Here is a 19,213-nt window from a genome sequence, read left to right as displayed (position 1 = left end):
TCATTGGTGACAAAAGTCATTTCTTCTGCATTATCAATATAATACAAGAAATTAATTAGGATGTAATCATACAAATATAATAACATGTAGGCAAACATGTTCAGTTGGGGTTAAATGAATGATTGTTGTTGGGGTTTAACAGAAATGAATGCAGTGGAGTGGGGTGATAAAGCATTGGTTGACTGACTGCATGGGGTCTGGCATGAGGCAATGAATGGACGTAACATAACAGAGATATATATAAAGGATCCAAGGGATGCAAGTTACCGGTAAATAGGAGGAGGGGTTAATTGGCATACGTGTATGAGGGGAGGTATGAACAAGAAGAAAGTGAAAGAGAGAGGAAAGGAGATAGGAAGAGAAAAAGAGAAAGAGAGATAGAGCATACCTTAGGAATGTAGAAAGAAAGACATAAACAGAGAGGAGTAATAAAACAAAATTCAGTACAATAAAAAAGAAATGAATAGGATGAGAATTAAGAAAGCCTTAACATGAACATGTAGAGAGAGAAAAGGAGCTGATCTATAAAAAAAAGTAAGACTTAAGAAATATAAACAGGACCTTGGCTTGAATGAAAACTCTATCACTAAAAGTCTTCCTTATCTCCTCAGACCAATCAGAAACCTTGTTAGGAAATCTAACCAATCAGCAGAGCACTGTATGCTGACCTCATTCCATCAAGCGAAGGGGAAAGCAATGTCCGTCCGTTCATTGATTGGCGAGCCAGTGAAACCACAGAGTTGGTGCATGACAGTGACGTGATGCTATGGATCCCTGCATCAGGTCTTGTCATCAACCTCTCATTATTGAAAAACAAGATAATGGATGGCTAGCTTCTGTTTTGCCTACGTTTCAAGGAGAACGTGTTGTCCGGATGCACAACTCTCAGGCTACCATCCACGCTTGCTACAGATCGCCCTCTGTTGACACTGACAGTTTCATGGGATCATCTCCAAAATGAATTTTTGATGTCTATTAACACTGATCTGCTAACCAACACAACTACTTTTAAAAAGTGATAGCTGATTAAATACTCTTCATAAATCATCACTTTGTTCTACAGTGCTTGAAAACCCATTCTCCATGAAATTATTTCTCCTTTGTTGTTTTCACATAAGGTGGTTTCAAACCGCCTCGATCATAAGAATCCCCGTTAAATTACGAGAACTTTTTAAGGCTAAAAAAATACCCATTAATTATTCCTGCATTCACACCACCCCAAAACATACCCTTCGGAATAAGTTCCTGAAGTTACGAGCATGCGCAGTATGGTCTGTATAAGCAGGCAAGGCGCGAGATTCAAAATCACTAGCCCAGCAGCCACCCAGGGCGCCCGCACCCAACGACACGCTGGGCTAAAAGTTCCCGTAAATTGCTTTCACATTGCCAAAATACCTGCGACCTTGGAAAAATCCCCGCGAAAGTTCTCGTAATTTCGCCAAGTACCTACTATTTAGCGGGTATTTTCTTTTGGGGAAATTACGCGTAGTTTGCTTTCACATTACCAAAATACCTGGTATTTTCTGATCGGGGTAAATTTCCCGATCAGAGAATACCTGGAACTGACGAACTTCGAGGCGGTCTGAAACCACCTATATTCTCTTCTGGATTTAGTTTTCCCTACCTCTCACATTTACCTCCTTATCGTCTCTATCTCTTTATCTCTCATTCTCTTTCTCTCTCTCTCCCTCTTTCACATACACATACACATACACACACCCTTCCCTCTACCTGGTTGTTAATTTCATTATTACCAATCACCTTTCTCATTCCAAACCCTCAATCTTTAAATTGCTTTCTTTATCCCCTGTATACTTACCATTTCCCGATGATTAGGAAAGAAAGCTTGGTCGATGAGAGGGAACTTCTCCTTGCCGTGCTTCTCCTGGCGAGTACTCAGCTGTGAAAACTATATTAAAAGAAGAGAATTCTCTCAGATAATATAAAATTTTGTGATAAACATTACTGCCTTCTGTTTGTCTCACTTCTGATATCATTACTAATAAACATGTGGATTTCTATACACATGTTAATTTAAATCATTCATTTTTTTAATATTAAAGTCCACCCCAACAAAAATTTATTTGGAAAAAAATTGTTATTTTGAAAACAGTTATTTGTACATCCTGGTGGGTATGCAAATGAGGGAACTGATGGCATCATCCATTCACTATTTATTTTGTACTTTATTACATGAAATATGAAACATTCTAATTTTTCCCCCATTTTCCTGGGAAACAAAGTTTTATTCCTCTCTGACATGTGGAATTACCATAGTTTCAACATTTTATGGTTCAGTCAAATTGGTCCTTATTGTCAAATATCTAAAAAATGAAATACTGTATAATTCAAACAATAAAATACAAAAGGAATAGTGAGTGATGGACATCATTGACTCTCTCATTGCATGTCATTGAGTTGTGCATGTCATAACTATTTTACTTTAAAATGTCATCATTTTTTTTCTTCAAAATTTATAATCACAACTTTATTAACCAAACAACAACATTTTACATCCGATATTGATGAAATTTTCATTGTCATTCTTGTTTGATTTTTCTCTATTGATTCAAATCAATATTTTTCTTGAGTGGACTGGACCTTTACGTGTATATGTCTTTGTTATTTAAAACAGAAATTCTTCAATCTGAGGACACAAGAAAACAATAATTATTCCACAGTGTCATGATACAAGATTGTTTATAATCACAACTCACCACCCATGGTTTGTCCATGAAGTTGTAGACTACTTGCCATGAGTTTACACTTGGCACATTACCATACTGAAATCCAATCACAAGGTTTCTCCAATCTTCCTGTACTTCCATACTGCGAGCATGCTGGCGTACCAAGACAAAATCAGGCTTAAATGTTCTGAAAGACCAACAACAAATGAATTTTTAACTGACCATCTGATTTTGTTTTAACTGAACTTAAATCTTAAAAAGGAAAGTCAATTGTTAACAAGTCTGTGAAATATTCCTGACTCACTAGAAAGAAATTTATTTTCTGTGATATTCAACACTTAATATAAAATTCCTACATACATTCATTGCATGTAAAGAAATTCATACATTTTTCACACATATTTTATTCTAGGATTTATGCACTTCTGAAGCATAAGAATATTTTTGTTTTATGCTATTTTAGAGAAAGGGAAAAGGAGACAGATCAAGATCAAGTTCATTAATAGACGGAATGGTATCTACTACACAGATAGAGAAATAGAGAAAGAGGGAGAGAGAGAGAGTGTGATGGGGAGTAGGTAAGAGAGACAAACAACAAACTAGAGTATGAAATATTGAACAATTTTATTCAAGCTGCAACTAACAGGAAAGCAGACCTTGCAGGGTATTACATATAGTCAATGCATGATAAGATCAGTTGTGATATACTGCCCTCTAATGCCAACTACCATGAATAGTTTCTCCTTCGTACAACATATTCTCTCGATAGTCCTCAAGTATTCATGGGGATAAACAATTAGGTATATTTCTATAATTTTTTTCTCCCCTACAGACAGGTGAATGTCCAATGGCATTTCATGATTAATCACAATCTTTGAAAAACACCTCTATCCTTGAGGCAGAGAGTCATTGATCGTATAATTATAAAACATTGGTATATTACCTGACTGGAATATAAATTGAGATGATCTGGATTCTTGTCTAGACGGCTTTCTCTTTATTGTCACTTAGGCAATTTGAAGGTGTTATTTACCACGTACTCATTTATTTAAATTTCTGTCACAATTCATTCCTGACATTTGCAGGTAGAGATTCTTAAAATGATTATCATTTGTTTTTTGAGGATGTTGAACTCCACTAATGAAATGATTGAAGTGGTTGGTATGGTTACCTGACAACTCTTTGTCCCTGTCTGATTCCTCGCATGTCTACAGTCACCCCAGCGTCGCTGTACGAAGCAAGGTTTAACTCAGAAAACTCACACTGTATCAAAATAAATAAGGAAAATAAATGATAGAGGAAGCAAAGATTGTATACAATTTAAATTCTCACTTTGGGAGTTTAGCTGGGCAGTCAATAAATGAGTCATACAAAATAATGAGAAAAATCAAATGATTTGGACTATTTCATAGATTTTTATCGCCAAAAGGAGATTCTTATATCACAGGATTGAAAAAAGCGACTTACATATAGATTTAATAAGAACACACTTTGCTCTATATAGAATCAGACTGTAATTAAATATCAATTTCTTAAACAACATACAGGAATACATATTTCATGAAGATGTAAATTAAACTTTTTCCTCAAAAATTATATTATGATATATAAAATTATTTGAAGGATAACACATACAGATATTACTAAATAATTTAATACTTGAATATGAATTCAATGCAAGATAAAAATTAGCATTGAAAATATAATACTTAGGGAGGGAATGCTCATGCACTTGATTTCACCTCAATTTCCTTAAAGGGGAATCCAACCCGAATAAAAACTTGTTTTTATAAGGAAAAGAAAAATCAGACAAGTTGATAGGTGAAAGTTTGAACAATATTGGACAAACAACAAGAAAGTTATGAATTTTTAAAAGTTGTAAATATTGGTAATCACTATACCCATGGAGACTTCAAATTGGCCGCATATGGGATGTCATAGTGATGTAAGGCAAGGACTACTCTTCCATGTACTCCAATACATATTATGGCTAAAATGTCATTTTTCCTAAAAGTTTTATTTCAAATTATATTTTTCTTTCATGAGGACATAACACAATATACTACCTGGGTTATATTTAGATTACTGCCCCAGGGGAATGGGTACTTAGGAGAAAACCACAAATCCCTGATAATAAAGTACATGGCCTATGGGAAAGTTGTCCTTGCCCCTTGTCATAATTTACTTACCCAGTTGCCAATTTGAAATCTACATAGTATTAGTGATCTCAATTTTAAAGCAGCTATAACTTTCTTATAGCTTGTCCGATTTCTTTCAAACTTTCACCATTCTGTTTAATCTATTTTTCTCCTTCCCAACACAACATTTTATGGCCAAGGCTGGATTCCCCTTTAATGTATTTTTACTTTTTGATATTCAGTTATGATGCAAAAATGCATATAAAAAATTCCTTGTCCTTTATCACAGAGAGGGTTTTATTCTACAAAACCATACCCAGTTTCATTGCGATCATTTACAAAATATATTCTACATGGTCCACAACCAAAATTGATGCATCCAAACAATATGGGCTGGGTGTCATCTTATCCCTCACCAAAGGATCAAATGATATTGAATGAACATCCATAATGAATTCATATTATTCCCAGTCACAGCTATATAAGGAAAGCTATAGATTAGGCATACTTCCAATAAAATGATATATTTACTTGAGACAGCTTGGAGTCTTGTTTAATGAAACCAACATCTCTTTGTGTATGAGAAGTATTGAAGTTAGAAAGCATATCATTTCAATATTTTAAAGGGCATATAAAGTGTTAATTTACTTGCCGTTTAGAAAATAAAAATGATCGTAATCAGAAAGACTGACAAATTAATCATTAATTGACAAAGTAAAAGAAAACCCTAGAAAACCCTAGAAAATTTAATTGTCATTTTAAATACACGTTCTACACTTGTAATGACACTTCTCTGTTTCTTTATGAAATAATAGAAATGAAGTATTACTTGTTAATAGAACTTTACACTTTGATCAATGGAATCAGGTGGTTCCAGTAAAAAAAAATCTAAAGGAACTAACCCCAAAATCAGTATTTAATTTCCTTTGTAACTATACAGATTGATATTCTTGATATACATTTACAGATGCTAGTAAAAAAATCACCAGAAGAGACTATGTGCCATGATAAGGATATATTTTTCCCTAAAACACGGGGAGTTCAGCCTAAATAGAAAGATTATTACAAAGGAAGAAAGAAAACAATATAGAACAATAAGCTATGTTTTATTCTAATCACCCAGATTAATAAATTTTATTCTTATTACCCAGAGGGTAAAAATGGTTATGATGAGAAAACCATAGATTCCTGACACAGGAATCAATTAAGCACAAGAAAATGGGAAAGGTGTCTTTACCACTTGTCATAATCTACTCACTTACCATAAGTTACTGTTTACATAGTCTTAGTGATCTCATTTTCCACAGACAAAACTGATGCCCAATTTTCCCCAAACTTTTACTACTCTTTTTTTTTTTTCAATTAAAAAAAAAAACTTCATTACCAAGGTATGCGTTCACATTGCCAGACAAAATGGGAAGAGCTAACTATGAAAGGTGCAACAGACTTGAATTACAAGTCCAGATCACATCTTACATCAGGAAATAGGGGGTACCTCGGTTTTGAGTGAAAGGGTGAAAATACAAGATGAGAAAAGAACCAAGGAAATGGAATAATGGGAAAGCTTTTATCAAAAAGCTTTCAGGTTATTAATCATCATCAATTTATTGGTTGACCATTCATCACCCATCATTCTCTCTTGCTTGCTGCTTTTTACCGGTTCAGTCAGTTCCTCAATCGTAACCCACTTCTTCCATTTCATCAGCTTTATAAATTAATTTCATTAACCTCAAACCCTTATTATGATACCTAAACACTCTATAGACAAAAGTGAATGCTTATCTTGTTTAATTGCCTCAATCTCTAACATTCCTACGATGGTGGATTTTATCACAGCATTTTCTGTTATATCGTGTATGAGGATCTCAGGAAAAAATTTTATGTTAAAAACATAGTATTTTTTATTCAGCCTTTGTGGTCATCTTGAACATAATACCTGAGGTGTTTTTTTTTTAATTCATGAGAAGTACCCAAAATGTTGCATTTTAGCTAAAATTGTCCTTTTCTATTCAACATGAAGCTCTAGATACTATCATTTTATAGCAAAATGAGATGATAAAAGAGGGTTTACTTTAAGGCGAACAATCCTCTCTTCTAGTTTGACGATACTTCCTAACATCTAGCTATTGATAATAATTCATACCTAGATTCTTGCTATTTCGACACTTTTGTAAAACCATTTCAAGAAGACAGAGGAGCATGATCACACTTTACTTTATATAATTTTTGATAGACATGTACATAATGTCCCAACCATTTTCCCATTTTCAATCAAGCCTTGCAACATTTACGTACATACAACACATTTGTGTTTTGAGGTGGGTGGCATTGGAAAAATAGTTCTTTAGCAGTTTTATTACTTTGTTTACAAGTATTTTAAAAGAAATAGCTCGCTAAGCAGATATATTGTTGCATTTCTTTTCAATTTAATTCAATTTCTCTTATTTTCTTTTTAATCATTATACTAGTGTTATAAAAATTATGAGAAAAATATAAAGGTACAAAAGAGATATGGCAACATCATTTTTTAAATATTTTCTTTTTTTATCGCTGCACATGAACAGTCGAGTCGTAAGAATCCACTCTCTACTATCCCACCCCATCAAAACCCTAACTGGGCGTTGTGGCGTGCGCCTGTAATCCAAGCTGTGGGGAAGTTACAAATTGATGCAGAGGTTCGAGCCCTGGTCACGTCTTTCGGATGGTGACGTTAAAGGTCGGTCCCAGACGTAAATAATCATATCTGATTGATACACGTCTGACAAAACTCAAATACACACACACACACACACACCTAACCAAAGGGTTCGGTGATAAGTCCATAAATTATCATAAACATGATCCTGTTGAATATTTCATTTGGATGTCTTGTGCTACAGTCCTTCATCTTGAATGTCTCTGAATAAACAAACAAGGGGTGATTTACATGTTCAGGCGCCAGACTCTGAAAAGTCATCAAAATAGAATCTGATCTGCCATGGCCCATTTTACTGATTCCAAACACTTAGTGCTGATTTTCAATTATGCTAATAGGCAATAATAAATTGGAGAGGTTTTTATTTTCAATATGGTAGTATTGTTATTACAAAGAGAAAATAAATTACTAAGCAGTCACACACAGACTTAACCAAATTATCTTATATGAGTTTTGAAGGTATAAAGTAGAAATGTGTGATCATATTGATATACTTGGAATGATTAATGTGTAATTTCTGATACAATTTATGGTTCCATGACATTTGCTCCGGCGACAATCGCTTCGATGGACAATTCGCACGTTAAGCCAAACCTAACTCATAACTTCCAAAACTAAATAAACCCTGATCATTATCTTTGCATTATTCGGAACCAAAAACTATTACAATCCTAACTCTAACCCTATGCCCTCTGAGATATTAAGACCGGAGCAAATGTCGCATGAGCATATGTCGTGTCGCCCAATTTATATGCTCCTATCACCAATATTGGTGGCACATTTAGTGAAACGATCCCTAGGGTTTTTCAAATTACTTTCACTGATCGTTCAACTGATTGAACATTTCATCACCTAATTTCATCAGAACATAATGGATCATAAATCCATTAAAAAAGAACATACCGGTAGGTGATTATTTTTTTCGCCTCTCTTGTCATTAAAAAAATCTCTTAATTGAGATTTGTTAATGAGAAATGTGCTGAAAAGGCTAGCTGCTTTTACACACTAATAGCTATTCTTTTCAAAGGAAAGAGCTTAGAAGTGTTTTATTTACCATATTTATATAATAAGCTTCAACTGGTAGGTTATTTGTTTTTTACTTTTGAATATCTCATCATTTTAAAGGACAAGATTGATTTGTGAATAATGGTGAATAAATAGAATCACACTGATAATATATTTATGCATGAGAATATCAAATACCTTCCAAATTATTCAATAAGGTCAAATAAATAACATGAGCTTAGTATTATTTTTCAGTATTCTGATAAAACTATCATAACACCCTGGCAAGACGAATATACTGATTGCAAATAATTGCTAGCTCACTAGCTGGCCACTTCTCATCCCACGTTGCATGGTTAACAACAAATTTGGAATAACTATACACGACAAAAAAAGTAAGTCCCCCCTAAATCAAAATGCTGTAACTTTTGAACGGAATACTTTTGAGATGTATATTTCGTAGGTGGTTTTCTACATTCAATACGAAACTCCTGGGGGGAAAATTAGAGTGATCAGTTGAGTCATGCATGAGTAATCAAATATTGAATTAAATATGACCATTTTTTAAAGTCACAAGTCGTTTTTCAGATAGTGTAAATACAAAGTTTGGCAAAGGATGTTTTTTGGTGAATTTTATGGTGCTAATTCTATTTTTATTATCCATCATTAGACACTCCACACAAAATTTTGATAACGTATGTTCATGGTTGAGTGAGCACAATTTTTTTGTTATGTATCATCATGGGGTTTATGGTAGTATCCTCTATAATAAAAAAAAACATTAAAATTGGAAAATTAGAGAGTGAAAAGGGGCCTAAGCTTTCGATCCTAGCAGAATCTTCGTCGGAGGCAAAATGACAAACATATAAAGTGAAACAAACATAATATAGACCATAGACATGCAACAGCAACACTAGAAACAAGGAGACAAAAAGGGCTTTAGAGAGTTGTGATGACCAATCAGGTTAGAGAAGGGATGAAAGCAAAGGAGTAGGCAGACACAAAGGAAAGTTAGTGTAAGGCCAGTGAAAGACCTTAAGCTGTGAGGGATTAAGATAATTGGGCAGGCAACATCAAACAGGATCTGGAACAAAACAGTGATAGGGGGTATGAGGAAGAGATGAATAACGAGAGAATTAGTGAGAGGTGGGTCAAACAGGTTAAAAAATAAAAATAAACTGGTGCGTAAGAGTGGGGGGGGGGGAATTAAAAAATGAAAGAAAGGGGAACAACTGATAATGTGCAAAAGACATACATGTATAAGTATGAATGAAAATTGGAAAATGTTAGTGGCTTCCCTCCCCCAATTGCTCGGCCCCCTCTCCATTTTCAAATTGTGGATTCACCACTCATTAGTCCATAAATTGAACTGATTCTTAGAAATTGTTAGTAAAAGAAGGCATTATGCAATATAAAGAGCATTCATTCCTAAGTTTTCAAGTGTGCTCACTCAACCATGAAAGAGTAAAAAGTTCGGAAAGTGTGTGGTGATAAAGATGATGGATGATAAAAACAACAGCAAATAAGTCACATTTGAAACTGAATTTGCCCACACAATTCACTTTATAACCCCTCAAAATGAGTCTGTGACATTGAAAATGCCATTTTCCCCCCTTTGATGCATGCTCACTCATCATCTATAAACAAATAAATTTCATTTTTGCACAGAATTCTGCCCATAGGTTGATTAACATTACTGCCAAATGAAATTGCTAAGGACAGTTTTGAAAAAAAGTTCCACTATTTTGAATAGAGGTTACTTATTTTTAAAAATATACACCCATAGTGTACACAATGTCTATGTGAGAGGAAATCAAAATTTTAACAAAAGTGAAAAAAAGGGTTGTTTCACGGACGGTTTTTGTTACTTCTGCCATCAGTTTTTTCATGAAACTTTGTACATGGCTTCGGAGTGACACTATCCAAAAGGTGCGCACACTAAAATAATCATTCGATACGGCACAAAGTGGGGCCAAGGCCTTGAACTTTCTTCTTATTTGCATAATTTTTTAATATTCTGTGCTCACTGAAGCATAAGACATCGGGATTTTCATAAAAATCAAATCAAATGAACTATGCAAGAAGGTTTGTGACATACATGTATATCCATAGGTAGCAATTGCATATTTTCCAATAACGTAACAAAGAGCTATTGACATACAAATTCTGCTTGTTCATTCAAGCGTGAATGTTTAATTAAATGCATTTAAATCATTGAAGCATGTTAATTGGTAATGAATAAAACGAAAGAAAGTTGGAAAGATAATTTCAGTTCCCAAATGAAACAATACTTTGCCTATGATATTTGAAAATCATATTTTCTTTTCATTAAATGTTCATTGAACCGTGAAATGATGAATATTATTGAAGATAAATGTCATCATATTCAATCATTTTATCAACAGAAATTTTTAAGAAATCCAATTATAGTAAATTTTGACTTGTGTTTATTTAACCGTGAAATTTATAAAAACTGAAAAGTTGTATCGTCTTTTAGAAAGCAGCTTTCACAAGCCTCCTGTTGATTTTTCATGATGAGAATATGGAATTTGTTGCAACAAAATGGAATCAAAGTCATGATATTGGGCTTGTGACTTTTAAAAAGTGACAATTTTGCCTTCTGACAATGCTCACTGAAGTATGACATAAAATACATCCATAACATGCACTCAAAGGGTAGCTTATAAAATTACCTATACGCTCATGTAAAAATATATTCAAAACTCCCAGTGGTTCAGAAATTATGAATGTTTGTTTAAGGGGGGACTTACTTTTTTTGTTGTGTACATAAACAACATTAATGAAATCACAAGCATAATTGTATCAGTGTCTCTCTGTTGTCCTACCCTATCCATACCTCTCTTTGACAGACATCAATCTATTTTTTTATGCAGGTGTTGTAAACATACCAAGTGGGTATTTCATAAAGCTGTATATTAAGAGCAACTTTAAGAATGACTTGTAAACCTTTCTTACACGATAAATAATCACCAATGATCATTTAATGGTGAATATCATTTACCACAAGAATGAATCATCAGTCATTCTTAAAGTAACTCTTAACTTACAAACAGCTTTATAAAATGGCCACCTGGAAAAATCACAAACGCTGAAGCATGAATGAGACTCTTATTAAATGGACAGGGGTGTCAAAAATGCTTTACCGGCATGGGCTTGTGTGAAATTCAATATAAATTCCATTATAATAGTCACTACCCAAATCTCTTTTATCATCATTACCATCATCAACATCATCACTATCATCACCATCACCACCATCACCACCATCATTATTAACATGTATCAAACAATCAATCATCATCACTGCCACTTCCACTATCACCATTATCTTCATCATTAGAACCACCACCACTACCACTGTTATCATCACTGTAATTATCATCACAGTCGTCACCTTCTGTATAACCATCATCCTAACTAGAAACAACACCGCCACAATCAGAAGCAGCAGCAGCAGTAGCAGTAGCTGAAGCAGCAACACCATCATTATTAAAATCTTCATTCACAGTCAGCAGCACTAACATCATTATCATTATTACATTGCCACCAGCATCCCCAGTTTCACAATTTCCTTTATCAATATCAAGGATACACACACTCTCACCGATATGATGTATAATGGAAGAATTTCTACACTGTATATACCACTAAGAGCCTCTAATTTGGTTTCTCATGGTACATTGCAACAAAAGAAATAGAGAATTTAAAGATTTAAAACAGGCACATGGGTTGCTTACATGCAGAGAAATATACTCCTAAGTAATCTTTCATACTATTTTCATCATATATCTACAAAGACAATTATCCATGTCAATGAGACAATAGTCACCAATACCAATCAATGTAGAGGCTCCAGCAATGTCACTTAAATTGATTCAATTTCCATAAGTTGTATTGAAGCACATGTGTGCTCAACTAATACATAATAAAAAATTGCATCTCATCTTACTTTTAAACATGAACAGATGAAAAGTTTTGCAATATTGCCATCAAGTAGTCTAATACACTTTCTAAATATTAAGACACATTGGCTATCAATTGATAATATAACAAGGGCCTCACTTCAACTTGATCATAACATGATATAAATCATAATCATGTACACCAGAGTAAAATTTTGTGATCAAGTGAAAATATGTAATCAAATCAAATCCAATACATATTTCATATGACAGGATCCTGGTTTTTTTTAGAGATGTTATACTTTTGTACTTGATTTAAATGTTTCAAGTAATAATAGTCAGGCATAAAATTATACTAATTTGCTTGTTTTCTGTTGTTTTACTAAAGGTACTGATGTGTCAATCATGATCGGATATTTGTGACACACTTGCCGTCCAATAGTTAAACCAAAGATTTAAGACTGGGAAAGAGAACAGAGGCCTCTCACTACTCTCAATCCCACATATTTCATACATGATTCCTGTATTCAGTTCTCAGATGCCCTAGGATCTGGCTTTTGACATGCAGACATGAAATAAATATGTTCTTACCTGCTCAACTCTTATCTCATATTCTCCATGGATTAGTTTCCCTCGGAAATACTTGGCCCTAAAGAAAGAAAAAAAAGGTGCTCATTTTTTTTCTTCATATATATTCATTTATTCTGATATATCTTCCAAAATCCCATAACTTGAAAAAGAATTTATACATTTTATATAAATACATTACTGCAGAATACTGGAAGATATTTAGCTGCTCTACAAAGCAGAAAATAATTTGCCTCTCAAAATTTACGTGTGTGATATTACACTAGCAACCTTCTGCTCCACCTCTATTTGGAGGCCAAATATATCTGTGCCCCTGAAACAAAATATGATAGGGGAAAGCATTATTGTCAACTTTCACATAATAAAGACGGGCAGGAATTTTGACAAATGGTTTAAAGCTTTCCACTCTGCTGCATTCCTTTATCAAATTCTAGAAACTAAAATCCCTCTCATCCCTTTTTTCCCTTGCTGCCCATCTCTTATCCATTTCTATCTACCCTTTGCCCTATTTTAAAACCTAAATCACATTAGAGTGGAATGGGAAGAAAAACAAGCCTGCCTATTGCATTACACAATCCAATGCATAAGCACAGCTTCTGATGGAACTCTAAATGTCTTATGTATATGGATTTTTGGATCATGTGCCCCAAATCTACACAATCTTGACTTAATGAACAGATCCAATCTGATTCCCAAAGTACACATAATTGCTTATTCAGTAATATACTTGCCTACTATGGAAAACTTTTATTGAAATTTTTAGATGAGGCAATGGTTCACTTTTTATTATAAACTGATAATTCATCAAAATTTCCAAAATTCAACACTACTATTTTCTAGCACTGATATCTTAAAATAGATGTACCAATCAAAATGGCTAAAAGATTACCTTAAATAGGAATATTCATATTTTTGGAAGACATAAAACCACTTACTAATTCATACAAAAGTGAATGCACCCTCTTGAAACTTTACAGTTCCAGTGTCACATATATATATGACAAAGATACTATATCTTTAATTTAATATCATCTCAAGAGGATGTGGCAATGTATTAAAGTTTGAAGGACCAAATTAGTAACAACTATCAGCAATTATTATCAGTCACTACAGAGAATAAGTTTGCTTTATTCGATTTGCATTTTTGGTCATGAGAGAAAAGATCTTGACTTAGTTGTGTACCATCCTTTTGTAAAATAAGGTACCCAAAAGACGTTTTATTTAGCAGTTAAAAAAAAAGGGGGGGGGAATTGAAATATAATACCAGGAAAATCATTCCCTGCATGGGGGGAGGGGTAAATGCAGAATTTTTAGAGCATACACTTTCATTATACAGTTTTAAAATTAGTTATCAAATAAGTAACAACCTAAATGTCAAGCAACAATTGCCCAAGAAAGATACATGGTGTACCATGAAAACTACTACACTAAGAGTAAATAATGGAACAGAATGGCATACAATTACAGTTCAACAAAACAAGTGAAAGATCCTTCAAGTTGAACATGACGCAGAAATTGAAAAACTTTTATCTTATATCTTATTCACCATTTTTTCTAAGTCTAACAAACTCATTCATATATTGTTGACTGAGTATACTAATATCACAAATTATATTGGATAGTATAATTTCTACTTACAATTTACAATATATCAACAAATCGTGAAAAATTGCAGTGATGTACTACATTTTAAGAACATAAAAAGAACTGTCAAAGTTTTTTTGGTTACTTAGTACATAATGTACACATGTAGGAACTCATGATTCAATAAATTAAGTAATGTCCTAATAATGGTGGTTTGATAAAAGCAATTCAGTATTTTTTTATGAATCACCCTGGAGAATACAACAAGCACCATTATTTCACCTTTACATTTCATTCTATTTCCAGCAAGTAGCGTGTATTCAGCAGATACTTATGTCCCAATGGCGGTTTAGAGCAATTTGATCAATTTGAAGATTCTGCCAGGTTTCTGTTTAATCTCCCTCAAGTCATTACAGGCATCATAAGCCATCTTACATACCCCCTCCATTTTCTACGGACTTTTGTGGGATTCAAGCTGCACTCGTTGATTCATGTCATAGTTATCTCAGTCTTTTTATAAATATTTTAAGACAGAATCAACATCATGAAATGAAACATGTTATAAATACATACTGTCCAATCAAATAATAAAGACAATAAAACAACCAAGCTTTTAAAAAATGTATTAATGTGATAACATAGAACATACTCTGAAATAAAAATATCAAGGATTTAAATAATCTAAAATGCATACAATTCTGATACTTTTCAGTAAGGCACCTTGCTAAAAAATAAGCCACGTCTTTCATGCCAATATCCTGCAAATATCTTTCTATGGTTAATCCTCTCATTTTATCAAAGCCAAATCAATAGGGAATGTTGGATAGTCAATGTAAAAAGATGCATAACGTCAATCTAGCAGGATTCCTGCTTGGAGATGAGGCAGACTTTTGGTTAGGTGTCCTACTTAACTCTTACATATTGTATGTATAAAGTTTAATAATCAAATGCTTATCAATATGCCCACACCAGAATTTAGATGACACTGAGTGCATTTAGAAATATGTATTTTTTTCCCCTTCCCAATTTTGCCCTTTTCCGTCTCTTAGAGGCATTGCTTTTTATAGGGCTATTTCTGATCAACTTATCAAACAATAGAAGTTAAAGTGATACTCCAGTTGCGAGGGTATATATCATAGTGATCTTTAAAATTCACTTAACTTTATCTTAAAAGTCCATGCTCAATTTTTTTTTTTATCAAGTCATTTTTTTCTCCCTACACATGCAGATCCTCAAAGCTTTATTTGAGAAGAGGTTACTCACCAGTCTGTATGAGGGTCATCAATCACTAGTAGTATCTTCTGGTTACCTTTCTCCTGTCTTGGTGCAATAGAACTCAAGAACCCCATGCTATTGTCTCTTCTAGGCATAGTAGGGCTATTGGATGTACTGATGGCAGTGCGCTTCTCAACTACTTCCTCTCGGCCTAAGTTCTGAAAGTAGCCATCAGGAAGGCCGGTCATTGCATTAGGGTCTGAGAATCTTCGGCGAAGGTAATTCATCATTGTGGTCAGGCTGTATCACTTTTGAAGAGAAAATGAAGAGAGGCTGTACATAAGTAAAAGAAATACAACAAGCACATGTATGGTGACCAATGATATAATGACTAAAAAAATACAATAAAAAACAAATGGATTTACAGTAATCTTGCATCCATCCCACATTGGATTTTTTTTATTGAATCTTACTTTAAAAAAATGAAAAACTTTACCAATAAATTAATCATAAAAATACCTAACAATTAAAGCAAAAATCTGAGCAATGATATTTGAAATAGAATATGATGTACACAGAGAGTGCAATGTACTTCAGCTGAAGATGTGAACTTATCAGGAGAAAATGCCTCTTGAGAGTGATTCTATTTTGGTCCAAATCTAGTGCTTCATCAATAAACAAATATCTCATGATGCATTACTTGCTCACTCAAACCTATTTTCAATGTTGAAATATGTCACTGTTCTCCAGTACCCTACATTTCCGTTTTACAAGAAAATATAACTTTCACGATATCTGTCTAGCTATTTATGGACTTTACACCTCTTTTTTCTTTTTTTTTTATTGATTTATATTCTTTTATTTCAATTTTTCCTTCACTATTTTGTTCTCTATATTTTTCTTGATGTTTACTCTCTCTCTTTCTCTCAGAAATCATCCTCTCATTTCATATGCCTCCTCCTCCTCCTTCTTCTCATCTGTATCGTTTTCCTTTCTTTTCCTAATTTGCCTCTACATTTTCTTGTTTTTCTCCTCCATCTTATTCTTCCATAAGATAGTCATTCATATTCATTAAGACAGCAATACAATTGCTGCAAAGAAACGTAAAACCTTTTAACTGTTTGAAGTTGAACACTATACAGAATTTATCTGAAAGAAAACACATCATTTCTAATGTCCCACTAATCTAGTAAAATTTGCTGAGGTGGAGATCATTTAAGCCAACTAGAGATGACTCATTGAGCATTAAAGTGAAGAAACAAACACCTAACTCACCTCTAAGATGTAAAGTATAAGATGTCAATCAAGAAATTTAATCCCAGGATGCACTGTGCTCAGGATTGCTGTCAGGGTTCTTCCTTACAAGTGATGCCAGGGGTACGATGTATACAATGATCACAACTCTCCTCTCCAAATCAATTACGCAGGTAATTCAATCTTAGCTCACCTCTGCTTATCCTAATAACCTTCCAGCAACAAAGACATCAATCAGAAGGTTTTCAAGCATGTTTCTTGCAAAAAGACAGAAAAAAATCACACTTTGTCTCACTCTACTACCTGGTATAAGTTTTCACAGACTACTCCTTAAAAGTACCCAGTATTGATTGTCTTGCAGCTGTGACAGAATCTTTGTGATATATCCAAATTATAGATCCTGATAAATCCAAGAGATCCTGTTGAAAATGGGTAAGGCGTGGGAGACTGATGGTGAGACAAACAGATTTATTTCTAATCAATTGGAGGGACACTTGATTTTAAAGATTCTCATGGCTCAAAATACCATTGTTGGTGCAGGGACTGTTCTCAAGTAAAGAAAAATAGTGGTAATCATTATATGCTGATCAATGTAAAATGAAATCAACAATATTGTTCATGATATTTGCAATTGTACAATTGGCTGTCCTCCCCAAGGTTTTCTTCTATTAATCTAATCTATTTAAAATGCTGAATGAACAAAGAAGAATCAATTGTAGACAAGAGACCCTATCAATGATGTTGAAGCAGAAACAAGCAAGTTTTGTAGAGCATCTGTTGAAGTATTTCAGCTCAAACATAGAAATCTCAAAGGGATGTACAGCCTGGAGTGATTCAATGCTCACTTAATATTCCCATTCAAAGTACTTTGAAGCATACAATGATCTCTGTCCGTCTGTAACGTTTTGGTCCCTGGAGACCATTTGAGTCAGACTCTTTCAAGGTTCTCAATGCAATCCCAAAGCGATTTTCCCTTGTCCTACTCTGATGTGAGTGCACCATTGACTACCAATGAGGCTGGAGGTGAGTTCACAAAGAAAGAAATCAACACTGATTCATAAATCCAATATCTTCACTCTTTGTAAGATGAGACGTTCCTCAATGATGCCATGAATTAGGGTGTGTTCATATCAAATTAGAAACCGACAAGCAAGGTAGAGTTCAGTATAGGATCATTCAATATCATTGCATTGGCAAACAGGTGTGTCATCGCCAACTCATTGCCTCGCAATGTGATGCTTGAGAATGTGCCTATTTCATGAGCTCCAAGAGAAACATCGGCTAGACGTGTTGCCAATTTAGTGTTGTCCTAAGCAAGATTGTGATTATTACACTTGAGAAGTACATACATCAGGCTGAATCTTTCCCTCCCTCAAAGCTTTGGTACCTGTAGCAAAGAGAAAAGTATACACAAGATGAATTCTAATATGATACACGAATCATACCTCCAATATACATGTATATTCAGAAAATGAAAAGAAAATGGCTGAAATTCAGAGTAAATAAAAAATACAAATATCAACCCATAAGCTATAAGAAATAGCATGTCATTTAAAGTATGCCGTTATCTAAAGGTATACTTTGTTATTTGTTAAAAGAAATTTATAAGTTCTATTATTTAATGTGTGGCATTAAGATTTTTCAATCAAGGGTATGTGAGGAAAATTGAGCTAGAGATATTCAAGGTATAGGCAAGGTAAAGATCAGTAATTGATTTCCATACATGGGATGCCAAGGTTTATTGGCTTGCAATTAACCTTGTCATTTCATGTATGAAAATCAATTATTTATTTATTCATTCATGTTTTATTTATAGCAAATGATAAAATAAGGTGGAGGGTGGTCCGATTCAGTTATAGAAACTGCTTTACATCGGATCCCTCCACCTTTACAAACAGACTATAGAATAAAACATGATAATATATACATAAATACAGATGAAAATTAATATAAGATAAAACATAAGTTATAATCTATGAAATAAGCGTAAAAAAACAAAAAAAAAATTCATGCATATTCCTGTGAAATGTGTGGTGCCCCGTATGATACTTGTTCTCCATGATTCTCTAAGCTGATGCCTTTATTTTTCTTCCAAATCTCTTGTAATTCATCTCCTGTTTGAGA

The 19,213-nt window shown here is 33.8% G+C and overlaps 1 protein-coding gene across 1 annotated transcript; it reads right to left on the bottom strand.

The window, feature by feature from the left end:
• Positions 1–1,786: 1,786 nt before the first annotated feature.
• Positions 1,787–18,476, bottom strand: LOC135153447 (synapsin-3-like). Its single transcript, XM_064096030.1, has 6 exons — positions 17,111–18,476; positions 15,884–16,168; positions 13,040–13,097; positions 3,859–3,950; positions 2,718–2,874; positions 1,787–1,909 (listed from the first exon to the last, which is right to left on the bottom strand). Exons 2-6 carry the CDS (start codon positions 16,123–16,125, stop codon positions 1,787–1,789), a joined length of 672 nt encoding a protein of 223 aa, XP_063952100.1. The 5' UTR covers positions 16,126–16,168; positions 17,111–18,476.
• Between the last annotated feature and the right edge of the window lie 737 nt (positions 18,477–19,213).

The sequence above is a fragment of the Lytechinus pictus genome, chromosome 3, assembly GCF_037042905.1.
Source record: "Lytechinus pictus isolate F3 Inbred chromosome 3, Lp3.0, whole genome shotgun sequence".
In the NCBI taxonomy this organism is placed as follows: Eukaryota; Metazoa; Echinodermata; class Echinoidea; order Temnopleuroida; family Toxopneustidae; genus Lytechinus; species Lytechinus pictus.
Note: the sequence above shows the minus strand (reverse complement) of the source record. Positions and strands in the feature narration are given on the sequence as shown.